Source organism: Thunnus maccoyii, chromosome 1 (assembly GCF_910596095.1).
Source record: "Thunnus maccoyii chromosome 1, fThuMac1.1, whole genome shotgun sequence".
NCBI classification, from domain to species: Eukaryota; Metazoa; Chordata; class Actinopteri; order Scombriformes; family Scombridae; genus Thunnus; species Thunnus maccoyii.
Window position 1 is genome coordinate 20,010,353 of NC_056533.1, and position 19,759 is coordinate 20,030,111.

General features: G+C 38.7%; 1 protein-coding gene across 2 annotated transcripts; it reads right to left on the bottom strand.

Annotated features, from left to right (window-relative positions):
* Window positions 1-121: 121 nt before the first annotated feature.
* LOC121898400 (calretinin-like) lies at window positions 122-16,364 on the bottom strand. 2 transcript variants are annotated; one of them, XM_042413433.1, is made up of 11 exons: window positions 15,231-16,364; window positions 6,857-6,933; window positions 5,877-5,966; window positions 5,689-5,769; window positions 3,933-3,989; window positions 3,261-3,338; window positions 2,485-2,540; window positions 2,346-2,385; window positions 1,376-1,429; window positions 871-942; window positions 122-692 (listed from the first exon to the last, which is right to left on the bottom strand). In XM_042413433.1, exons 1-11 carry the CDS (start codon window positions 15,322-15,324, stop codon window positions 576-578), a joined length of 816 nt encoding a protein of 271 aa, XP_042269367.1. In that variant the 5' UTR covers window positions 15,325-16,364; the 3' UTR covers window positions 122-575. The 2 variants fall into 2 exon arrangements, with proteins under 2 accessions (XP_042269367.1, XP_042269375.1); XM_042413441.1 differs by lacking the exon at window positions 15,231-16,364 and adding an exon at window positions 13,093-13,124.
* Between the last annotated feature and the right edge of the window lie 3,395 nt (window positions 16,365-19,759).

A 19,759-nucleotide genomic window follows, 5' to 3' on the forward strand; every position in this document is an offset into this window, starting at 1 on the left:
TTACCCACCGCTGAGAGAAAACACTAAATAAACTTTCCCCGATTGCTGAGGTGTAACTGAACTTTTTTTTTTTTTAAATGTGAGTGAATAATTGGGACAAGAGGTGTCATGTTATATTTATTCATTCTCTCAGTATTGTCTTTAATTGAACAGTACAAGCCTCATCAAATAAAACAAGATCAAATTTAAATAAATAGAATAAATGAACAGATGCTATAGAAGTGGGAGAGGAACATATATAGATATGAGATTAATGTAAAAATACAAATGCATATTAAAAATGGGAGGTCAAATTAATATAGTAAGTACACAATATATTTAAGTAATCATTGCTATAGGTATTTCACTATGGGACTGCATGTAAAGTTAAATTAAAAAAAAGCTTCAGAGGGGTAAAAAGCTAGAACATCAGGGCCAGCAGTACACTGTGTGCTTTCAGGCGCACTTTTGTTTTCACTCTAAGTGGTGTAGCAAGGTTAAGGGTCATACATGCACCAGGTTACATCAGGAGGTAAGAAGGAGGAGGCAGTAGTGGAGGGGACGCGCGGGGGATGGCAATGTCCCAGGCAGGGAGGTCACAGTGTGGAGTCCCGGCAGAGGACAATCTCCAGCTCAGTGCGGTACAGTTTCCCTCCATCCGACAGAGCCATGATGCTCTTCTTGTACCCCACAAGTCCTCCTGCTCCCACATCCTGCCAGCATGCAGATGATTTTGGGTAAAAAAAGACAGTCAGTGGGCACATTGTGGTCTATGGATGCTACAAATATACAGTACACTGACTGTGGGGGCATCACAAGCAGCTCAGTTCTATCTTTGGTGAGCAGAAATGTAATCTGAACGGATCGATTAATAGACTGACTATTCATTACCATTTTGTTCTTGTCACAGAGGTCCTTCAGCAAAGCATCCAGCTCCTGCTCGTCAATATAGCCATTACCATCCTGATGAGAGAGACAACACGGGAGGTCTGAATTATACAGAGGAAATAGATTCTCCTCAAACTATACTGAAACTACTTAGGCACAGAGATGCTTTGAGCACAATGTACAAATTTCATGTAAATCCATCTTATAGTTAATAGATATTTAAGTTGGGACCATAGTGGTGGACTGGCTAACAGACCTACATTGCCATCACTAGAGCCTAAAAAACGGAGCATATATCAAATATTCATCAGGATAAATGGCAGTAAGTGGAAATATATAATTGATTTAGAGCCATAAGTGCATAAATTAGTGGCAGTGTGTAATCAGGCATAAGCCAATCTTGTAGAAAATATGGAAATATTACACTGTTACATACAAATTGCATAACACATAAACCAATAGAATATATATCATAGCACACATATATAGACAAACATGGTCTTTTCACCTTATCGTAGAGAGTGAAAAGGGAGTCGAATTCTTTAACCGTAAGCCTGGTGCCCTGTGTGTACAAGAGAGAGAGAGAGAGCAGAGAAAATTGTTAGAAACTGCAGGATATTTCTAGAGAGCAGTAAAAGCTCCAGAACTGATATTAATCCATGCAGATTATGATAACTGGGACTAGAGTTGAGTTAATCCTGATCAGACAGACTAATCCTCTGTCAGAAAGGAATTGTTGATCTGCTCTCGCAAGCTCCAGTGTACGTATGGGAACGTACATGACGAAAATGCATGTGGGAGATCTATGTAGATTAATATTGAGCTACAAACACTGATCTTTGAGGTATGAATATGGTATTCATATCATCTATGTATACTCCCGATAACGTCCTCTAGCTGAGAATATACTCAATATGGTAAATGATTTTGAAGGATTTCAAGGTTTTTATCATCATTCTGACACGTGTACATGTAAAGGCTCGGGTAAAAAACAAAGATGAAACAACACATGTTAAAATTGCACAAGTATAGAAAAAATACTGAAAAATACCAGGTAATAATAAAAAATAATAATAATTAAAAGTATAAATCTTTAAAAGTGTACTAAAGTATTTTAGCAAGATTAAAAAAACAGACAGGATTTTAATTTAAATAATTATAATTTGAAAAAATGATTTAAAAGAAGTCTTCTATCATGTTTTTAAAAATAGCGTAAATACAATTCCTTAAGGACTTAAAGTAAGTAAAGACGCATTTGTGTCAATGCCCCATATGTCCATTCAGTACTCTGATGACATATAATCCTCTTGTAGTGAATCCAATAATGTTGAATTGTACTATTCTGAATCTCCGGCCTGACTTCTCCACATCAGAGGAACAGGACTAGAGTCTTTAGTTGCTCATAAAAGTGTCTCACATGAATTAAATTATACTTAAATTATACCATTAGAAGAGTGTGTCTGTGTGTATAATCGTACCTGGAACTTCAGCAAGAAGTTTTCTTGGACGGGCAAGAGCCTGTGGTAAAACAAAGCGGAAGGTTTCGTTTTGTTAATGTTTTTTAAAAAGAGTTTAAATATGCACATACTGAAGAGAAAAAACTGAGGACAAGCTCACCTCGCCATCTCAGAGAGGCCCAGCTTACCATCGCCATTAAGATCAAACATCCTTAGCTGCAGAGAAAGAAGATTAGCAGGGAATTTATCAGAGAAATCATAGCAGACAGCAGCTCTTCAAATACCTTCATGTACTGTACATACACTAACATATCACACATTATACATGTGCATTTAAAGGAGCTTCAGTGGCAGCAGCTGAGAGTGTTGGCTGATTGAAGATAATGGCCAGAAAAGTGATGTATCAGCACTACAGGTGAGCTGGAGGGTGAACCCAGGCGTTGATGTTGTTCATGATATTAAAATTCAAGCCTTTAGGGACGTTATTTCAGTTGCATTATGTAGAAATGTAGCAGCCCAGTGCTACATTTTGAACATATGTGCATGAAGGCATTGTTGTTGGACACATATGTAATGTAATGTGTTAAGCAGGAATGGCAAAAAATGTTCTGCTTTCATGTTAATACTTACTGTTACTTTGAAGCATAACTGAATGATGCCAGAGTCAACATATCTCAGTTGCAGTGTATTGTGTATATACAATACGATATACGTATTTTTTAAAATGACAGGTTATTTTCGGCTTGTTGGCTGCCAGTAACAGAATAGATATCACTGCAATGTAAATGGAAATGTGGATAAATGGAAAACAAAGTGAATGTAGTATTAAGTTTAGTCTGAAAAAACCTGCAGTCTTGCAGTCTTGTCATAATTTTGTAAGTTTGCCAAAGCAGAATGAGGGAAAAACTGAGGGTGTTTTTGCTAAATGATACTCACAATTGTCTGTGTGTACTCATTGAGCTTCTTATCATCATAGTTTCTGTTAGCCTTCTTCAGCAGGTCTGACAGGAAACCCTGAAGAGAGTCCACACCGTCATTAGATTATATGATACATTTATGATTGGTAGTTAGCACTGAAGGTGAAAATTAATCGGGTTAATGTCTGTTCAAAGAGCTCAGGATGAGAAAATATTTGTTTTCAGATTTTTGTGTTTTTTTGTAATTTGGTTGAACATGCACATGTGCAGGTTCAGAGGCATTAGCACCAGTTATACTGTTAGCATGACAGAAGCTAATCATCATCTCATCAAAGTCTGATTCGTTGGTTATACTTACAGACATACACACATATATACAGTATATTAATCACATATTTACGGTTCAGTTGTTTTTTTTTAAAAAAAAGGTATCAGATATCAGTGTCTTTATACAGATGACTGGCTGTAATTAAGGGTATTGTTAATATTGTTAATATTGCATAAGACAGAGTCTAACTGTCATGGTTCAGACTGCAGAGTAGAAAATGTTTTTGTAGGAACAGAGGTCTCTACAAATACAAATGTCAAAACTACACACCCTGTGTGAATAGAGAGCGCTGTACTTCTGTCAGAACAATGTGTGCTTTAAATCACGCTACATTCATTCGATTTAGTGCATTTTGTATTTTACCTTCAGCTCATTCGACTCGATGTATCCACTGCGGTCGGTGTCATACCTTCGCCAGGCCTGCAGGAGCAAAGTGATGTTGTTACAGTAGCTTTCAGAAAACATGCAACTCTAAACACAATGACGAGTAAAAACGCATTTGGCTTTAAGGCTGAATAACTTCTCTAGATATGATCTGACTTACAGAAAAAAAAGTACAATAAAGAGAAATGGCAGTGTTACGCGGGTGTCATCTGACATTGTGTAAATATAGAATTTGTCAAAGCCCTTATCAAAGATGGATACCTAAACCCCCCCCTAAGCACTCACTGCCTTTCCCCTGCAGAAAGCTGCGGTCCATTCATAATGTATGGCTGTCTGAGAATAGCTTTAAGACACAGAGCAGCCTGAACATCACACCACTGAAAACCCTCCTCAAACATAGAACATTGTGTGTGTGTGCTAGTTGATGTCAGCCACAGTGGACCAGATGTTCACTGCCTTCAAGGTTTCTCTCTAATTATTTCAGCATATGCAACCAAAGAAGGCAAGACGTTATTAATGATGGTTCTTGGATCCAGACGGATCCAGAAGTGTGAGTCTAATATGCTGCTGTTAACTTGCTGTCAAGGTATTAAATACCTGAGTAAAATAGAAAAAAGGTAATATTTTGTGATATTTAGAAGGTTCTTTGGAGCGAACTAAGAACTATTTGAGACTGGAGTTCATGTTTAATTATTAGACTAACAACAGTAAAAGGTTAGACACTAACAATACTGGCTTATCGTTATTATAAACTGCAATTTCAAGTCATTTGAAGACAATTTAAGTCAGTGACACCTTTCTAATGACCAAAATCTAATACTTTGTTTGTGCAAATTACCAATTTACACCCTTACTGGACAGTTTCCACTCCAAAGAAACATCTGTGGAAGATTAATTTCCTTGTGTAAATAGTCATGCCAGTGTCAACACAAGAGACAGTACACAGGAGGGTTTACTATTAAAGAATCAAGCAAAGGTCAGTACTCATGGTATTTGATTATTTGCTTATGATGTTTGATTAAAGGCCACAGGCCCTATTTTTATTTTTAAATTTGGGGAAGTTTGAGAAACAATTGTTTCCAAGATTAATAATACTTGGGTCACTGCCAGAGCATCAGGGTCACTAAATGATGTTGTTTATTCAGAAACAATGGTGAAAAAGTTCTGAATTTGGTTAAGACCAAGGTGGAGCCAAAGGAGTTATGAAACGTACATAAGATGATGTTTTATAATTTTGCATTGGGTTTTTATCCTGGGATTGAAGCCTCGGTTTGCTTTGTATGACACTTCATACACAGTAAACCTAATCACATTGAACTCTTTGAACTCTTTGAATTTTAAATGTTGTGGGAGACCTGAAGGTTTAATGGCCCATCTGAAGATTTCCCACCACACATCCTAACTCGGCGGGGAAACATATGGACTTGTGCAGCAGCTGAACATGTGTCCCACGGGGACAGTGATGTTGACTTGAGTCATTTGTGGGGAAATGTCAGCTCAGCTAAGTGATGTGACTCAGTTAATTAGTGAACAACTTTCCCTTCACAAGATGAGAAATAGAAATATTTTGTCCTGTCCATTGTAAAACCTTAGAAATATTTAAAGTGTTCAATTGTATTAGTTTTGGTGAGTTTGAAAGAGCAGATCTTATACAGTTAAATAATGAGCACACATTGCATGACATGGGGCAGGTGAATAAGGTGAGGGATTCATATATGATTATACACAAACTTACAGCCATGAACTCAGAGCTGGATCCCACAAACTCTCTGAAACAGAGCAGGAAGTTTTCTTCTGTGGGCAGAAGCTGAGCCAACTAGAGTGTTTAGGGTGAAGACACAGAATTATTATATATATTATACTTGAGACTTGTATTAAATGTTTGGTTTATTTAAACAGCAGTTGTATTTCATTTGTTCTTACCTCTGACATCTCAATTCTCCCATCAGCGTTCTTGTCAAATTTGGCCATGAACTCCTTCATCTTTTCTTTGAATGCAACATGTGTAGGATCCTGCAAGATCATGAAATAATAGATCACAGAGACATAAAATAATATGGTCTTTAGTTCAAACATATATTAAAGCTACAGTATGTATGTTTTTCTTTTATTTTTTTAAGTTGAAATGTGCTCCAAAGTTTTAAGTGAGCCTCGCCCTTCTAACCAATCGGAGCTCACAGCTCTGCTGCTGGAAGACATCACTGTAGCTTACTCACAGGCTAGCAAGCTCCCAATACCTGCATTAGTTGAATCAAAGAGCTCCATTACTTCCAGTCCCCGGGCAGAAATGAATACATCGGGTGCGCACAATCATGAAGATGCAGGTGAAGAGCGATTTCCTTTTAAGTCTCATGCTAGTGCTACATAGCTTGATTCCCAGAACTTGCATATTGTAGCTTTAAGGACGAAACCATATTAAAATATGCGCAAACCTTTTCTCCCAGAAACTATGTTTGAATACTACTAATGTGCAACAGCAACTATGTTTTGTATAAAACATAATGACACCCGGATTATGTTTGTTTTAACAGGAAAAGTTGTTAATTAACATATGTGGCAAGTCACACAATTTTGTTAATGAACATGTCAGCATTTATTTTTTGTCCTTATGTTTAGTCACTCACAGCACTTTAAGGTCAGGGAAAGATCACTTTGTACGTCCACCATCCGCTCCGACCACTTGCCTAAAATTAGCTTGCGTTTCCTACACTTGAAACACACTTGACCAAAGAACACAAACCAGGCAGCACTTATATTTACCCTCAAAATGTACCTGGCAAAAGTAATTACTAATTTGTTGTGGAAATCAAAGAGACTATGAACTTATATTCAGTCATGTCAGCTACATGAGTCACTTTAGGGACATTTCACTATGTAAGTGTTCGGTGGCAGCACACACTCACCACGCCTGCTCCTCGCCTCGCAGTCTCCAGCTCTTTGAAGAAGTTTTCCAGCTCCTTCCCTTCGATGTAACCGTTTCCTGTGAAGTACCAGAGGAGCAAAATTAGTTTGGCACACATGTTATGAAGCTTTTAAATCGCTCGGAGCTTTGCTGACTGTTCAAAAGTTTGATTAAAGACTAAGATGTGGATGAAAGATTAAAGGTCAAAAGAGGTCTTTAAATTTTTGGAACAGTCGCCAAAAGTTGCTGGTCCAGTCTTCAGTCCTCAGTGATTGAATCTAGTAAGTAGTTTAAGAAGAAGTATTTCTAAGCGTATTTGGTTGGTTGTGTCTCCCCAAATTCAGTGTGTTACTTAAAAGACAAGTCTGAGCCGTCAATATTCACTGAAAAACAGGATAAGCATATGTTACATCATCTCTACACAACTGAAAACTTTTAATTGAAAACTGACTTTGATGAACTGAAGGCACAGCACGCAACAACCAGCTTGTGCCTGGAGAATATCCTGTATTCACATTCAAATATCGCATGCCAAATTTAGCTGTGGCAGGGACTGCTGTAGCAGAACAAAACTCACAACAGTCCAGTGCAGTTGGAGTGTTTTCTTGCCTAAGAGGGTGAAAGTGGGCAGTGAGTTTGATGCTTATTGGGGCATTCTGTCCCTGTTTCTAGATTTGTGCTTGTTATATGAGTCACATGACAGTGGGTGATTTAATACAATAATTTACTGCACTGGTTTGCCTGCAAGACAAAGCATAGCATATAGGACAATCTGCATTCTCTTTTTAATCATAAGAATGACTCATCTGCCTTCAATCCAGGCAGGGATTGGGGGGGTTGTGCCTTTTATTGTACACAAATAGATGTTAATAAAATTGTTATTTCCATTCAGAATAAAACACAGATGTACAGTATAAAATGCGGAGATCCACCCTTCTCCCCTCTTCATCTCTTAATCTCTTATCCTCTCATCTCCTTTCCTTTCTGATCATTTTCTCCCTCACCTCCCCCTCTTCCTCTCGTCTCCCTGCCCAGCTTCATTTGCACATTGTATTTGATAGGTGCTCCATGTCACCATCTGTGCTTGGTGCTTGAGCTGGTGTTTTAGATATAAACAAATCACTGCAGGGATACGAAGCTCTGGGTGTGGAAACAAAGCAAACAGACACAAAAAAACTAAAGGATGTGTCGCCTCAACATCACCTGACATTCATCTATGGTTCAGTTTCACTTCACTTTCATTATAAAGCCTAAAACTGCCACAGCAGAGTGTTTTTATGACTTTCTATCAGCAGTTAGGATTGAAATTGAACAATGGCCAATCAAATTCTGTGCCAAACTATGTCTGGAAATGTTACTAAAGTGCTCAAAATCTGCAATACAAATCATTGACATGTTGACAAAAATTAGACTTGAATTTACAATTAGTTCGCATTGCTATAGTATATCTATTATTATTTAAAAATGTACAATGATTGATCACTATAAATTTATAATAACTACCTTTGATTTTAAGAGCAATCTTCCAGTTGTACATTGTTGATTTTGCAGGTTTAAACCTTCCAGTTAAACAGGAGTGAGCATAGTAATCCCTCATTATATTACTTTCTATTAGCTGCATGTCAGGAGACTTCTGGACATAAACAAAACCTTTATATCATAATGTACATTTACACTCAAACTCTGCAGTAAGTTCATGTTTGACAGAAAAAATAATAAAAATGTACAATTAAAAGTGTGTTTTTGTTGAAATTGTAGTGACATAACCTCAGCAGTTAATAGAGTAAATACAACAAGATGTAAATATATGGGAAAAAATTTTATAACTGGTTGGTTGATTGTCAGTCTATCATGTGCAACATCTACAGTTAAAAATGGTGAATATTGTTGTATCTTTACTATAATTTAGACACTTACTGAAACAATTGTTAATCTGTGCATGCATATTATTACCAAATCACATTACTTTAAAACTATTTGTAGAAATATGCTCACAGACTTCCACAGACACACATTGTTCTTCCTTGTGGCCACTCGGTATGACCTAAAGCACTAATTATTTCACTGGTGGTGCGTCCCTCTTGCTTGGCTGAACCTTAACAGCTGGAGATGCAGGAGTGGGATCAAGTGTGACGAAAAAGTGTGATCAAGGGTAACAAAACATGAGCGTGAAGGAGAAAGATATACACACTTACTCTGCACAATAGTATCAGCAAAAAGGTGCTTGTCATTGTGTTTGAATATTTGTCTTTTTTCATGGACATCAGCATGTATTCAGTGCACCAGGGTGAATGAAGCTGAGGCCAGATAACCAAAGGACAGAAGACTGGACCAACAACAAATCCTGCTCTGTTTGCCTCTGCAAGCTGCACTCTGAAGTTAATCTGGTTTGCCACCTTTGCATCATTACAGAATGCTCTCCTGAAATTTTGTGAAATTAGACATGGAATTATAGATTTCTAATCAGAATAACATTTTTTTTGCTAAAGTTCATTGTACCTTGCTTAAATTAACTGCCTGAATTAAATTGTTCACTAACCTTTTCACCTGTCACAAATGACATGTCCAGTTTACATTATCTAATCTAGAACTGAAGCAGGTTATTAGATACAGCACACAGGAACAAATAATCAATTATTTAAGTATGCGTGTGACTTTTAACAGCGCACATAAGAAACTGAATGTGTTCTCAGTTCATTGGGGCTCACTGCCAGAGTTAGTTGCAATACAAATCTCAGCTGCCACATGGAGCGCACCACTGCACACTGAGCAGATGCAGCCCAAAACATTGTCAAACACAGCTCAACTCCTGATTGCTCAATGGCAACTCCCAAACTGACTATCGAACTAAAATGGCTGAAGACCACAAAAAGGATGACGAAGACAGATCACTTCAAGGCGGGGCGGTGACTGAGTACTTCATCATTAGGTGTAAAGAAAAGCCCACATGAGTTACTCTACAGTATGCTGCAATATCACTTTTCAACTGGATTCATTTCTATGATTAAAAGGAAAACATGTTTGACTCTTTGTTTTTCACTCGGCATGCAGCAAACCTTTTCTTCATATTCCGTCTTGTTCTGTGTCCTAGTTTTCACTGCAGCCAACTGGAGACTCCAGTCAGTCGCTGCTGCGCTGCAGCTGTGGTCATGAAAACAACTTGTTGCTGCTCTAATGCTATCTTGACTGTCAACAGCAGTCCATCACAAAGATGTCCCCCAAAATAGACTGTTTTACAGTGAGTGGACAGAAGACTCTTAGTTTGTGAAGGTTTATGTGCTCTAAACTGAAGCACACACGCACACAGATGAGCTCCGTGAGATTGATTTAGTTCACCTGTAAAAATGAGAAATTAAATTGTTTTTCATTGGAATTACAAACTTAATTTGGTCTACTTCAAATTTTCAGGATCAAATATTTCACCAGTCAGACATGCCTGTAATAGAGTCTATCTAGGTGGGGAAGTAATTAACTCAAGTTTCTTCAACCTCATTAGCACTAGTGAGGTGCCCTTGAGCAAAACATTTAACCCCTGAATTACTCCAGTGGAGCCATTTGAGGAAAATGTCTTTTCCTGATAGAAAATCACTGCAGCTGCTCAGATCTAAAAGGTTCTAGATCAATTAGCCATTGATCAACTGGCCATTTAAACAAATTATGTATCTACATCATTATCAGCTGATTGGTCTGACAAATTATGATGCTGTTTACTCTTGCTGTTGAATTCAGAAAATTTGTTTTTCTCCTATTATATGGCAAGACATAATTGTTTTTAGATGTGGCCTGTTTTGGCATAAATGGTCTCTATAGGTGGCAATGTTGGTTGTTGAAATGTGTGAAATATCCAAGCAACTATTGGATGGATTGCCAGATTTGGTACAGATGTTCATTTTCCACCTCAATATCAATTATGTACACTTTTTTCATCCCTTAAACCTTCATTAACTGATTTTTTGGCCACTTGGGGGCAGCAGAAACAAGCTGACATATCGTCACTTTTTAAGCTGGTATGCTGTATAAGAATTGCTTATTTCCACATATAGCAGTTGTGGAGGAACATTGTCATTCCTTTGGAGTTGTGTTTGTGTCCACCTAGTGAATTTAAGTCCAATATTCACTCTCCTTTAGCTCTGTTTTTGGTCTCTACCAACTCCAGAGTGAAATATCTGGCTCTTAAAGGTGCAATGTGTAGAATTTAGTGGCATTCAGCAGAACAGACTTGGCAGAAATGGAATGTAATATTCATAAGTATGTTTTAGTTAGTGTATAATCACCTGAAAATAAGAATCCGTGCGTTTTCGTTACTTTAGAATGAGCCCTTTATATCTACATAAGGAGCAGATCCTCTTCCAAGGAGGCTGCAATGTTGCACCGCCATGTTTCTACAGTAGCCCAGAATGGACAAACCAAACACTGGCTCTAGAGAGGACCTTTTGTGTTTTTTGTGAGTTTTGCAGCCACAGTAGGTTCTCCAACATGCTTGGAAGGGAAGGGGTAGTTTATTGCAATCTGCAACCTCACTGCTAGATGCCACTAAATCCTACACACTGGTCCATTAAGCTGCTAAATGCTCCACTATGTTCACCAGCTAGTCGCTAATTGTGTCTTTTTGCCGTTTGGTGTTGAGCAAGTAGTGTACAGTGGGTTTTTAGAGCTTTTTTCTGAAAACAGCACTGAGAGTGAACCAAAACAGTAAAGCTGTAAAGCTTCGTAAAGCCAAGGGGAGCTGCAGAGTCGCTGAGAATTCTCTGTAGGTTCATCACATTACACATTGTCATTTGATACATGAGAAAATTAAGGATTATAGCCACTTTAATTTATCATGTAGAGCTACTGTCAGGTAAAAATTTCAATGTGTCTGCTACTTTGGTTTATGACCAAATATCTGCAACATTCCCATCAGCCTCAGCTGTAGGACTACTTTGTTTTTAGTGCTGATTAGCAAATGCTAGCATGCTAACATGATCATGGTAAATGTTAACTTAAACCTGCTACACATCAGCATGTTAGCATGCTGACTGGCACTGCTGTGTTTTGAGCCTCACAGAGCTGCTAGCATGGCTGTAGCCTTGTTTCAATATCTGTGGCCCTTCAAATAGTAGTTGAGTCGTCAGCAAGCAGAACAACAAATATCAGTTATAAATGATTCATGTGACCATCTTCGGACCTGCCACCCCTGTAGGTACAGTCAGGTTGTAATTAAGATTTTGCTAGGTTAGGTTAAGGTTAAGGAAATATTGTGGTCATAGTTAAAAGAAACAGAAGCAGGAAAACGGGACACACACAGTGAGTGGTCTCTTACAATGAGGCTGCATTGTGAAAGCAGCAGAATGGGACACTATTGTCAGGCAACATTGACAGATGAATTGTAGGTTTATTGGTCAGGGTTTTGAAAGGGTTTAATATTAGAGGTCAGAGGTTTTTCTGAATGGCTTCGGAAAATAATCCCTCAATTGAAGTTGGAACATAAAAATCACTAAAGCTGAAGACTGGCTCATAGAGAGACAGAGCGGGACGATGATGCTTTTTCAGCAACATTCGAACCTACTGACCTGACAGTCGTTAAGCCATATGGAGTCCAGACATGCTTAAAACTACTATTATATCATATACAGTGATGGAACGTCACCAAATTTATTCAACTACTGTACAATTTTGAGATACTTGACTTGAGTATTTCCATTTTCATCTCAGACTTCTACTTGACTAGATTTCAGGGGCAAATATTGTATTTTTTGCTCTTTATATACACTGGCACGACTATAGATTCTACTTTGTTGTTTAAGATTTTACATATGATCCAGATTATATATAAAAACTAGTTATAGATCCCCTCCAGGCATGTTTAAGACATAAAAATATCCTTTGAAGTAATAATATTTGTCTGTTTTTTTTTTTCCACAAAGACGTTCAGTTAAGAAGTAATTTCTTAAAATGACATCTCCTCCTTCTCCCTCTTTCAAAAATCAAGAATCTATGAATATGCAAATATTTTTATATTCAAACATTTAACTACAAGACACAAGTTGTCTCCTAATTCAATTATAAGTCCACTCTCGCTGTGTGTGCACTGCGGGTTTTAAAGGTGCAGTGTGTGGAATTTGGTGGCATCTAGCACAACATATTTGGCAGAAATGGAATATAATATACATAAGTGTGTTTTAATTAGTGTATAATTACCTGAAAATAAGAATTGTGTTTTTGTTACCTTAGAATAGGCCCTTTATATCTACATACCGAGCAGGTCCTCTTCCATGGAGGCCGCCATGTTGCACCGCCATGTTTCTACAGTAGCCCAGAACGGACAAACCAAACACTGGCTCTTGAGAGGGCCTTATAGGTTCTCCTATCTTCTTCTATCCTACACACTGGTCATTTAAGTTTCGACATCACACAAATTAAAGTTGTACACTGGAACACAACTGGCTCCTAATTAGTTGATGTCACAAATCATGCTCGTAGGTATGCCCTTTAAACTTAGATTTTCGGTGAGCACAGAAAAATTTTCCACCTTCGGCAGATGAATGTAAAAACAACTTTCTAGTGTCAAACTCTGCAGATACATCATTCTGCACAGTGAAGCTCAAACATTCGAGTGAAGTAAAAACATGGTGACACTTTATTTTACTGGTCCTTTCATTTTACGCTAATTTCCTGGAAATTTTCTGAGTAATTTGCAGGTTTTTATTGGTTATTTTTTTAAGACATTTTACAGAGAGAGTGGTGTAATTTGGTACAAATTATAATATAAATTAGACTCTTGATTATTCTTTCATTGACAGAAAATACTTACCTTTTCAGTGTGTAGGTTTGTGCTATTTCAGTAATTTTCCTAAAAGTAGCTGCTGTAAAGCTGTTAATTCTTAGGACATTTCTTTGAAACGGTTATGTAATTTGGTAGTAGCTATACAGGAAATGTGCTCATTATAGAGTTTTTAAGACAATTTAATATGTGAATATGTACAGTACCAGTCAAAAGTTTGGACGCACCTTCCCATTCATTTGACTGACAATGCGTGTCCAAACTTTTGACTGGTACTGTAATTTGACACACAAAACTACACACTGAAAATTAAGTATTTTCTTTTAGTTAAAGAAAAATCACGAAACCAACTCAACATTTTTTAAAGTTGTTTCTTATAATTTGTACCAAACTGCACCACCCTCTCTGTAAAATGTCCTAAAAAATAACCATTAAATACCTGTAAATTACTCCGAAAATTCCCAGGAAATCTGTGTAAAATTAAAGGACCTGTAAAATAAAACATCACCCAAAACATATTTTTGAGTGAAAGGGGACTTTAAATTCAGCTCCACCCTGGCTTTAATCAACTGGCTTTATTAATGTGTCAGTAATAATAATCCATTAATAATAGTCTATAACAATCACAGGTGTGCACAATGAGTGCTTTTATTTTTCATAGCCTACTTGAATCACATTTTTATTATCAGTTATGTACTTTTACATTTTGCATTGCGGTACGTCCTCCACTACTGTATACTACTACCAGCACACACACACACACACACACACACACACACACACATACACCATCTTCCTATAGTTGGCTCCATCCTTCCAGTTAATTCCCAGTAAGCTTTCAGACGCTCCTCCCAACAAACTCCAGTAGAAAACACCCCTCTCTCAAACCATTTTCACTCACCCTTTCTCTCTCTCTTTCTCGCTCTCTCTCTTCTTTTCGCTCCTTTGCATCCTTTCCTCCCTCCCCCCTCTCTGTCCTTCACTCTCTCGTTTCTTATCACCCTTCCACCACCCTCATTTCTTTTTTCCTCTCTTTTCCTTTTTCTCTCCCTCTTTTTAACCTCTTTAAATCTCCTCTCTCTAAGTCTGACGGGGTCTTATTTCTTTTCTCTTTTCTCACAGACTAAAAACCACTGTTGACATTCCATGACACATTTAAAATGGGACAAATCGCATAAAATGCAGTAAATCGCTGTACAGATTATATTATAGGATATTATAGTGATATTATTGTAGATTAGCAAGAAAAGGCGCATTAAACACTCATTAGGCTACTGAGTTGGTTCACAGCAGACACACACAAACTGAATTAAGAAAATCAAACATTGACAACAACATTGACTTTTGACATGATTTCCTATATTTAATTTCATAATAGCTGGGGCAAATATATCATTTTTCTTTAAGCAGGTAGTGATTTTATTGTAATATTGTCATTTTGCTTCACTTTTAAACAAGCGCTTCAGTGGATATAAAACAGAAGAAAGATAGAGAATTGTAATTTTTTTTTTCAATGAAACACTTTTCTCTTACCATGGTTATTTTGCCCCTCTAATAAATATCAATTTATCAATCAATTAATCCCGCCCTTATCGGACCAATAGACACTGACCGTCTGCGTCGAAATGTTTCCAGATGTCGATGAACTGCGCTGCGGTGAGCTCAGCCAGGTGCAGGTGGGGCGGCTGCTGTGCTTGGGTTGCCATCTCTGCTGTTTCTCCCTCCTTTTAATCGACTGTAGTAGTTGGAGATAAACTTTTCCCGGTGTGGAGCTCCTTGGTACTGTGCGGCGCTCCTCCTCAGCCGGGGCTTTTAAACCCCCCGCGGCGTCCGCGCTTCTCCTGCCCGCCACACGGGGGCGCCTCCACCGTGAAGAGAGCCCGGAGCTGCAGCAGGAGACCAATTACAGGAGGAGGAGGAGAAGGAGGAGGAGGGCTCTCCTGGGCTTTGCGTATGAGTTGCCATTAACTGCTGTCCAAGCTGCTGGTTTGGTAGCAGGATCATTATGCATCATCCAATCCTGCTGCTCTCATGAGGAGAAAATTACATCAAACAATTTATCCTGCAGCGGGGCGCCCTGCTGGCTCCGGTGGATCTTGTAGGATCTGTGTCATCCCTGTCTCCTCCAATCGTTTATCTCCCTGCACTGTGAATGATCAAATAAAGACTAAATAAATTAAATAGGCTATCCCATCCCATGAGCCACAACACCTCAGGGGGAAGAACTCAAAACAATAAAAACGTACAGTGATGAATGCATCTCCATGTTCCAGTTAGGACCACTTTTTCTTCCATGTCACTCATTTATCTACACTCTACTGACTTTTGATTTGAACTGTCTCACAGATGAAACTGCATCCTTCCTCCATGCAGCCTTTACTTTCACCTCCTCCCTCCCCCTCCACCTTTCGCACCCTCCATCACTCTCCCTGGCCTGCGGAGGACGGAGGGGCACTCAGTCTCCTTGGCCAATCCAACGCATGCTTGGCGTAAATCCAGGCAGCAGTGGAGCCACTGTTGCATAGCTACTAAATCACCAACACGCCTTTGTTCATTCTGCAGGATCAACCATGCACTCCTCCTATCTTTTTCCTCATCTTCCCCTCCCACTGTTGGTGCAACTCCCTCTCTGGTTTTGGTCCCCAGAAGCTGGTGTGAAGGATGGGTGCTGGGGTGGGGGGAGGGCGTTCAGATGGAGAGGAGGCAGAAGAAGAAGAAGAAGACACTTTATCTCTTCCCTGCAGAGCTGTGCATTGATCAGAGAGAAGTGAAAGAAAACAAAAAGAGAGTTAGAGAAGACAGATAGTGTGTGCGCCTAAAAGTAGGATAAATGCATATGTACAAGTATTGTATGTATAAGTAGGAAAGGCAGAAATAGAGAGAAAATAAACAGAGTGGCAGGGTGGGGGAAGATATTTATAGGAACTCCCATTATAAACCCTAAACTGTATGAATAATAATCACAGAATTTATAGGAGTTGTTTGCTGAGCTCTCTGTTTAGAGTGATGGAATGAATAGTCTAATGGAAGAAATGTGACAACTATGATGGATAAGGGACACAGATGTTAATGGACCTCTGATCACCGTTCAAGTGGAGAAGTGTCATGTGAATATGAATACTTATGTGCATGTACATACAATATGTACACGTGCCGTATACACGGACACGCTCAAAGACAGGTGTACATGCACACATACAGTGTGAATTTTAAACAGGCTGCTGATAGGAAAGCAGAGGTGTTCGTTTTGCACGCCAGTCATTACACATTTGTGGGTCACAGATTATAGATAATTATGCAATCTTGTTAATGCTGTATTAAACACATTGTATGAAATTTAGATTAGCTGAAATGGCTCAATGTTGATAATTAACATGAAAAGGGAAAGTGGGAAGAGGAAATGTTGCAGGGTGGCCAGGTGTTTAAGAGGCTTTTCAGTTCACTTTAATTTTCTGAAATGCACTGAAAATGAAGCATTTTTGTTGTTATGAATTACGCAGCAAGCAGTGCAGAATGCCGGCTTGTGTTTAAACCAACAAAGAACTTATTGGTCATACTGAAAGATAATAAAACCATGACCTACAGGTCCAGGTGTACAGATGTACTAATGTAAACTGAATGAAGACTGGTTGTAATTGAAATAAGAACAGAAAAGTTGGTGCAGGTTGAAACTGTGAGTTAATGATTTTTCTTATGGATGATTATTACCTTCAGTGTCTGCCTGTCTACATCTGTCCTGCTTCAATCAATGAAAACCATTTACTCGTTCACTCTGTCTCAGCCTTCCATTAAGTAACATAAAGTAAAATCAAAGCTTTAATAGTTGAGATTTTAAATTATATAACTCAAGGCCTCATGCTTTCAATGTCTCTAAATAACAAAGTTCTTGTGTCACGCTGTGATACAGCCTCCGAGAATGAACCTTATTCCTTTTCTTACAGGACACTAACATTAATCCAAAGGAAGCATCTTTTCTCAAAGAGTCGACAATAATTTTAACCTTTTGAGAAGTAAAAGTGAAGCAAAAGTTGCCGAAGGTTTTCTCTCCTGGTTTATTTTGGTTTTGGTTTTGGGTGCTATGATGCTATGGTTTATAGGATGAGACCCTTATTTATGCTTGAAACAAATGCAGAGGAGTAAACATATTATATTAAACATTAGTGTCCTTTGAATAACACAAAAATGCATCAAATAAAGGGTACAACTTCTTTCCTTTCACTACAGCGAGAAAAAGTCTGATGATTGCTGATTTACTGCAGTCAGCAAGAAACTGCTTGACATACTACTACTGCTCCCTACAAACTGTGAATGTGTGATGTACGTGTGCGTGTGTGGGGGGTATTTTTGAACCTGAATGCAGGACAGCAGCTGCCTGATGAGCTCCTTGCTGATGTTTGCGTGCGCTGAGTAACCTGCAGCATGCAGCCGAGTCATGGTTGAATCTCTCAGTGCCTCATTCTGATTTCTGCTCAACCAACAAACCAGCACGCAAACCAAAGAGTCAGATCACCTGACACCATCACTGAGCCTGACATGTATGGAGAGAACAGATCAGAGTTAAAAAATAACAGTTTATAGAAAAGAGAGGTCAGAGGGTGTGAGGTGTCAGGGTGAGTGGTGGTGACGAAACATAAAACATGTTCTGCTCTGATCGATTGAACTTTGACCCCCGGCTGCTGACCCTGTTTGCAGACATTCAGATGTGGTTTGCTTTATTGGCTTTAGTAGATGTGAATAAATGTGATTCAGTTGGTTGTGTTGACCTCTCTGCAGAACATGAAGACTTAAAACATCCTCCATTGTTGTCTGGGACAAACACTTTGTGTCATCATAAACTACATGTAATGGTTGTTTCTGGAACTCCAACATTTTTAAGTCACAGATCCGCTCAAACGTGTTACGGGAGGAATGTTTATAATACAAAATCACTTGATGGTAACTGCCTACAAGCTGAGAAATCAGACGGCTGTAAAGTAACCATAGACTTATATAAAGATGGACCAGCATGGTGTGATATCACCTATTGGTTTGCATCAGAGCCGGTTTGAAGCCCAGAGTTGATGATTATGGTTGGCACCATCTTTTCATGTTTTCCATTTGGAGCCAGGACCTCCCAATTAAGGAAGGTAAACTTACTGAAATATTGCAGCAACAGTCCAATTTACTGCAAATCCCAGAACCGGGGAGAGCAGCAGGTGAGCAAGCTGTCAATTAACGCCCACACAGCAGACATCAAAGCTAGTATAAGTCTTCAAATCTTATTAATGGAGCAATCATTTCCAAAATGACCACCAGCACTCATTAGAGGGCCTGAATTTAGCAATTGAAACCAAAATGAGTCATCGAAAAAAATGATTTTTCGAGCCAGCATCTAGTGGACGTCGGTGTCATTGCACTTTAAGGTACTTCTACATTGGCTTTAGCTTCAAGCCATTGGAGTTGCACTTGAAAATAACAAAAAAATCTTCCAGCCACCTGTGTCAGCACTCAGCAATCTACTGCTGAGTGGCACGAGAAAGGAGTCCCGCATCATCTTTGATTTTGTATTGGCTTTAATGGAAGGAGAGCTTTTCATTCAAAATAAATCATGTTTTTGTTCATTTACAGCCACCTGTCATAGTTTTTCCCCAGCTCGAAGGTCTTTAAATAGATTTTCCACCATCCTGTGGGTTTGTATTTTCAATTTGTCCTGTGACACATTTTATGATCCATGACTGAAATGTCGGAGTTCAAGCAAATATCCATGCAGGACCGTGATACAGTCCTGAATCATCCATGTTGGTTTAGTCCTGCATATCCACACATTAAAGATAACTGCAGGCAATATTCAGCATGCAGAGTACTGCATGCTGAATATTGCACTTACAACATGCCTACACTTGGTATTCAATACATACACCATCAGGACACATAAAAGCATGTACAATTCAGCAGACGATCACTCTTCTGAACAGCCAGGACGCTGTCCAATCAGGCCACTTTGGATAACAGTACAGTGACCCACGTGGCTGTTTGTCTCACCCACCTGTCATCATTAGCTCCGCAGCCGTTCAGGACAGGCGTGTTAATGTGCTCTCTGATGTGCAGGACGTCTCTAAACCTGAACTTTCACTTCCTCCAATAAGCCTCTCACTCCTGTAG

Bases quoted from the DNA above. Each gene is read 5' to 3' on its own strand.
- LOC121898400 (XM_042413433.1), bottom strand. From the start codon at position 15,324: ATGGCAACCCAAGCACAGCAGCCGCCCCACCTGCACCTGGCTGAGCTC. The intron at 3,339-3,932 runs GTAAAATACAAA...GACTCTCTTCAG, and splicing joins TCGAGTCGAATGAGCTGAAG to GGTTTCCTGTCAGACCTGCT. The intron at 693-870 runs GTAATGAATAGT...GCATGCTGGCAG, and splicing joins TCTGTGACAAGAACAAAATG to GATGTGGGAGCAGGAGGACT.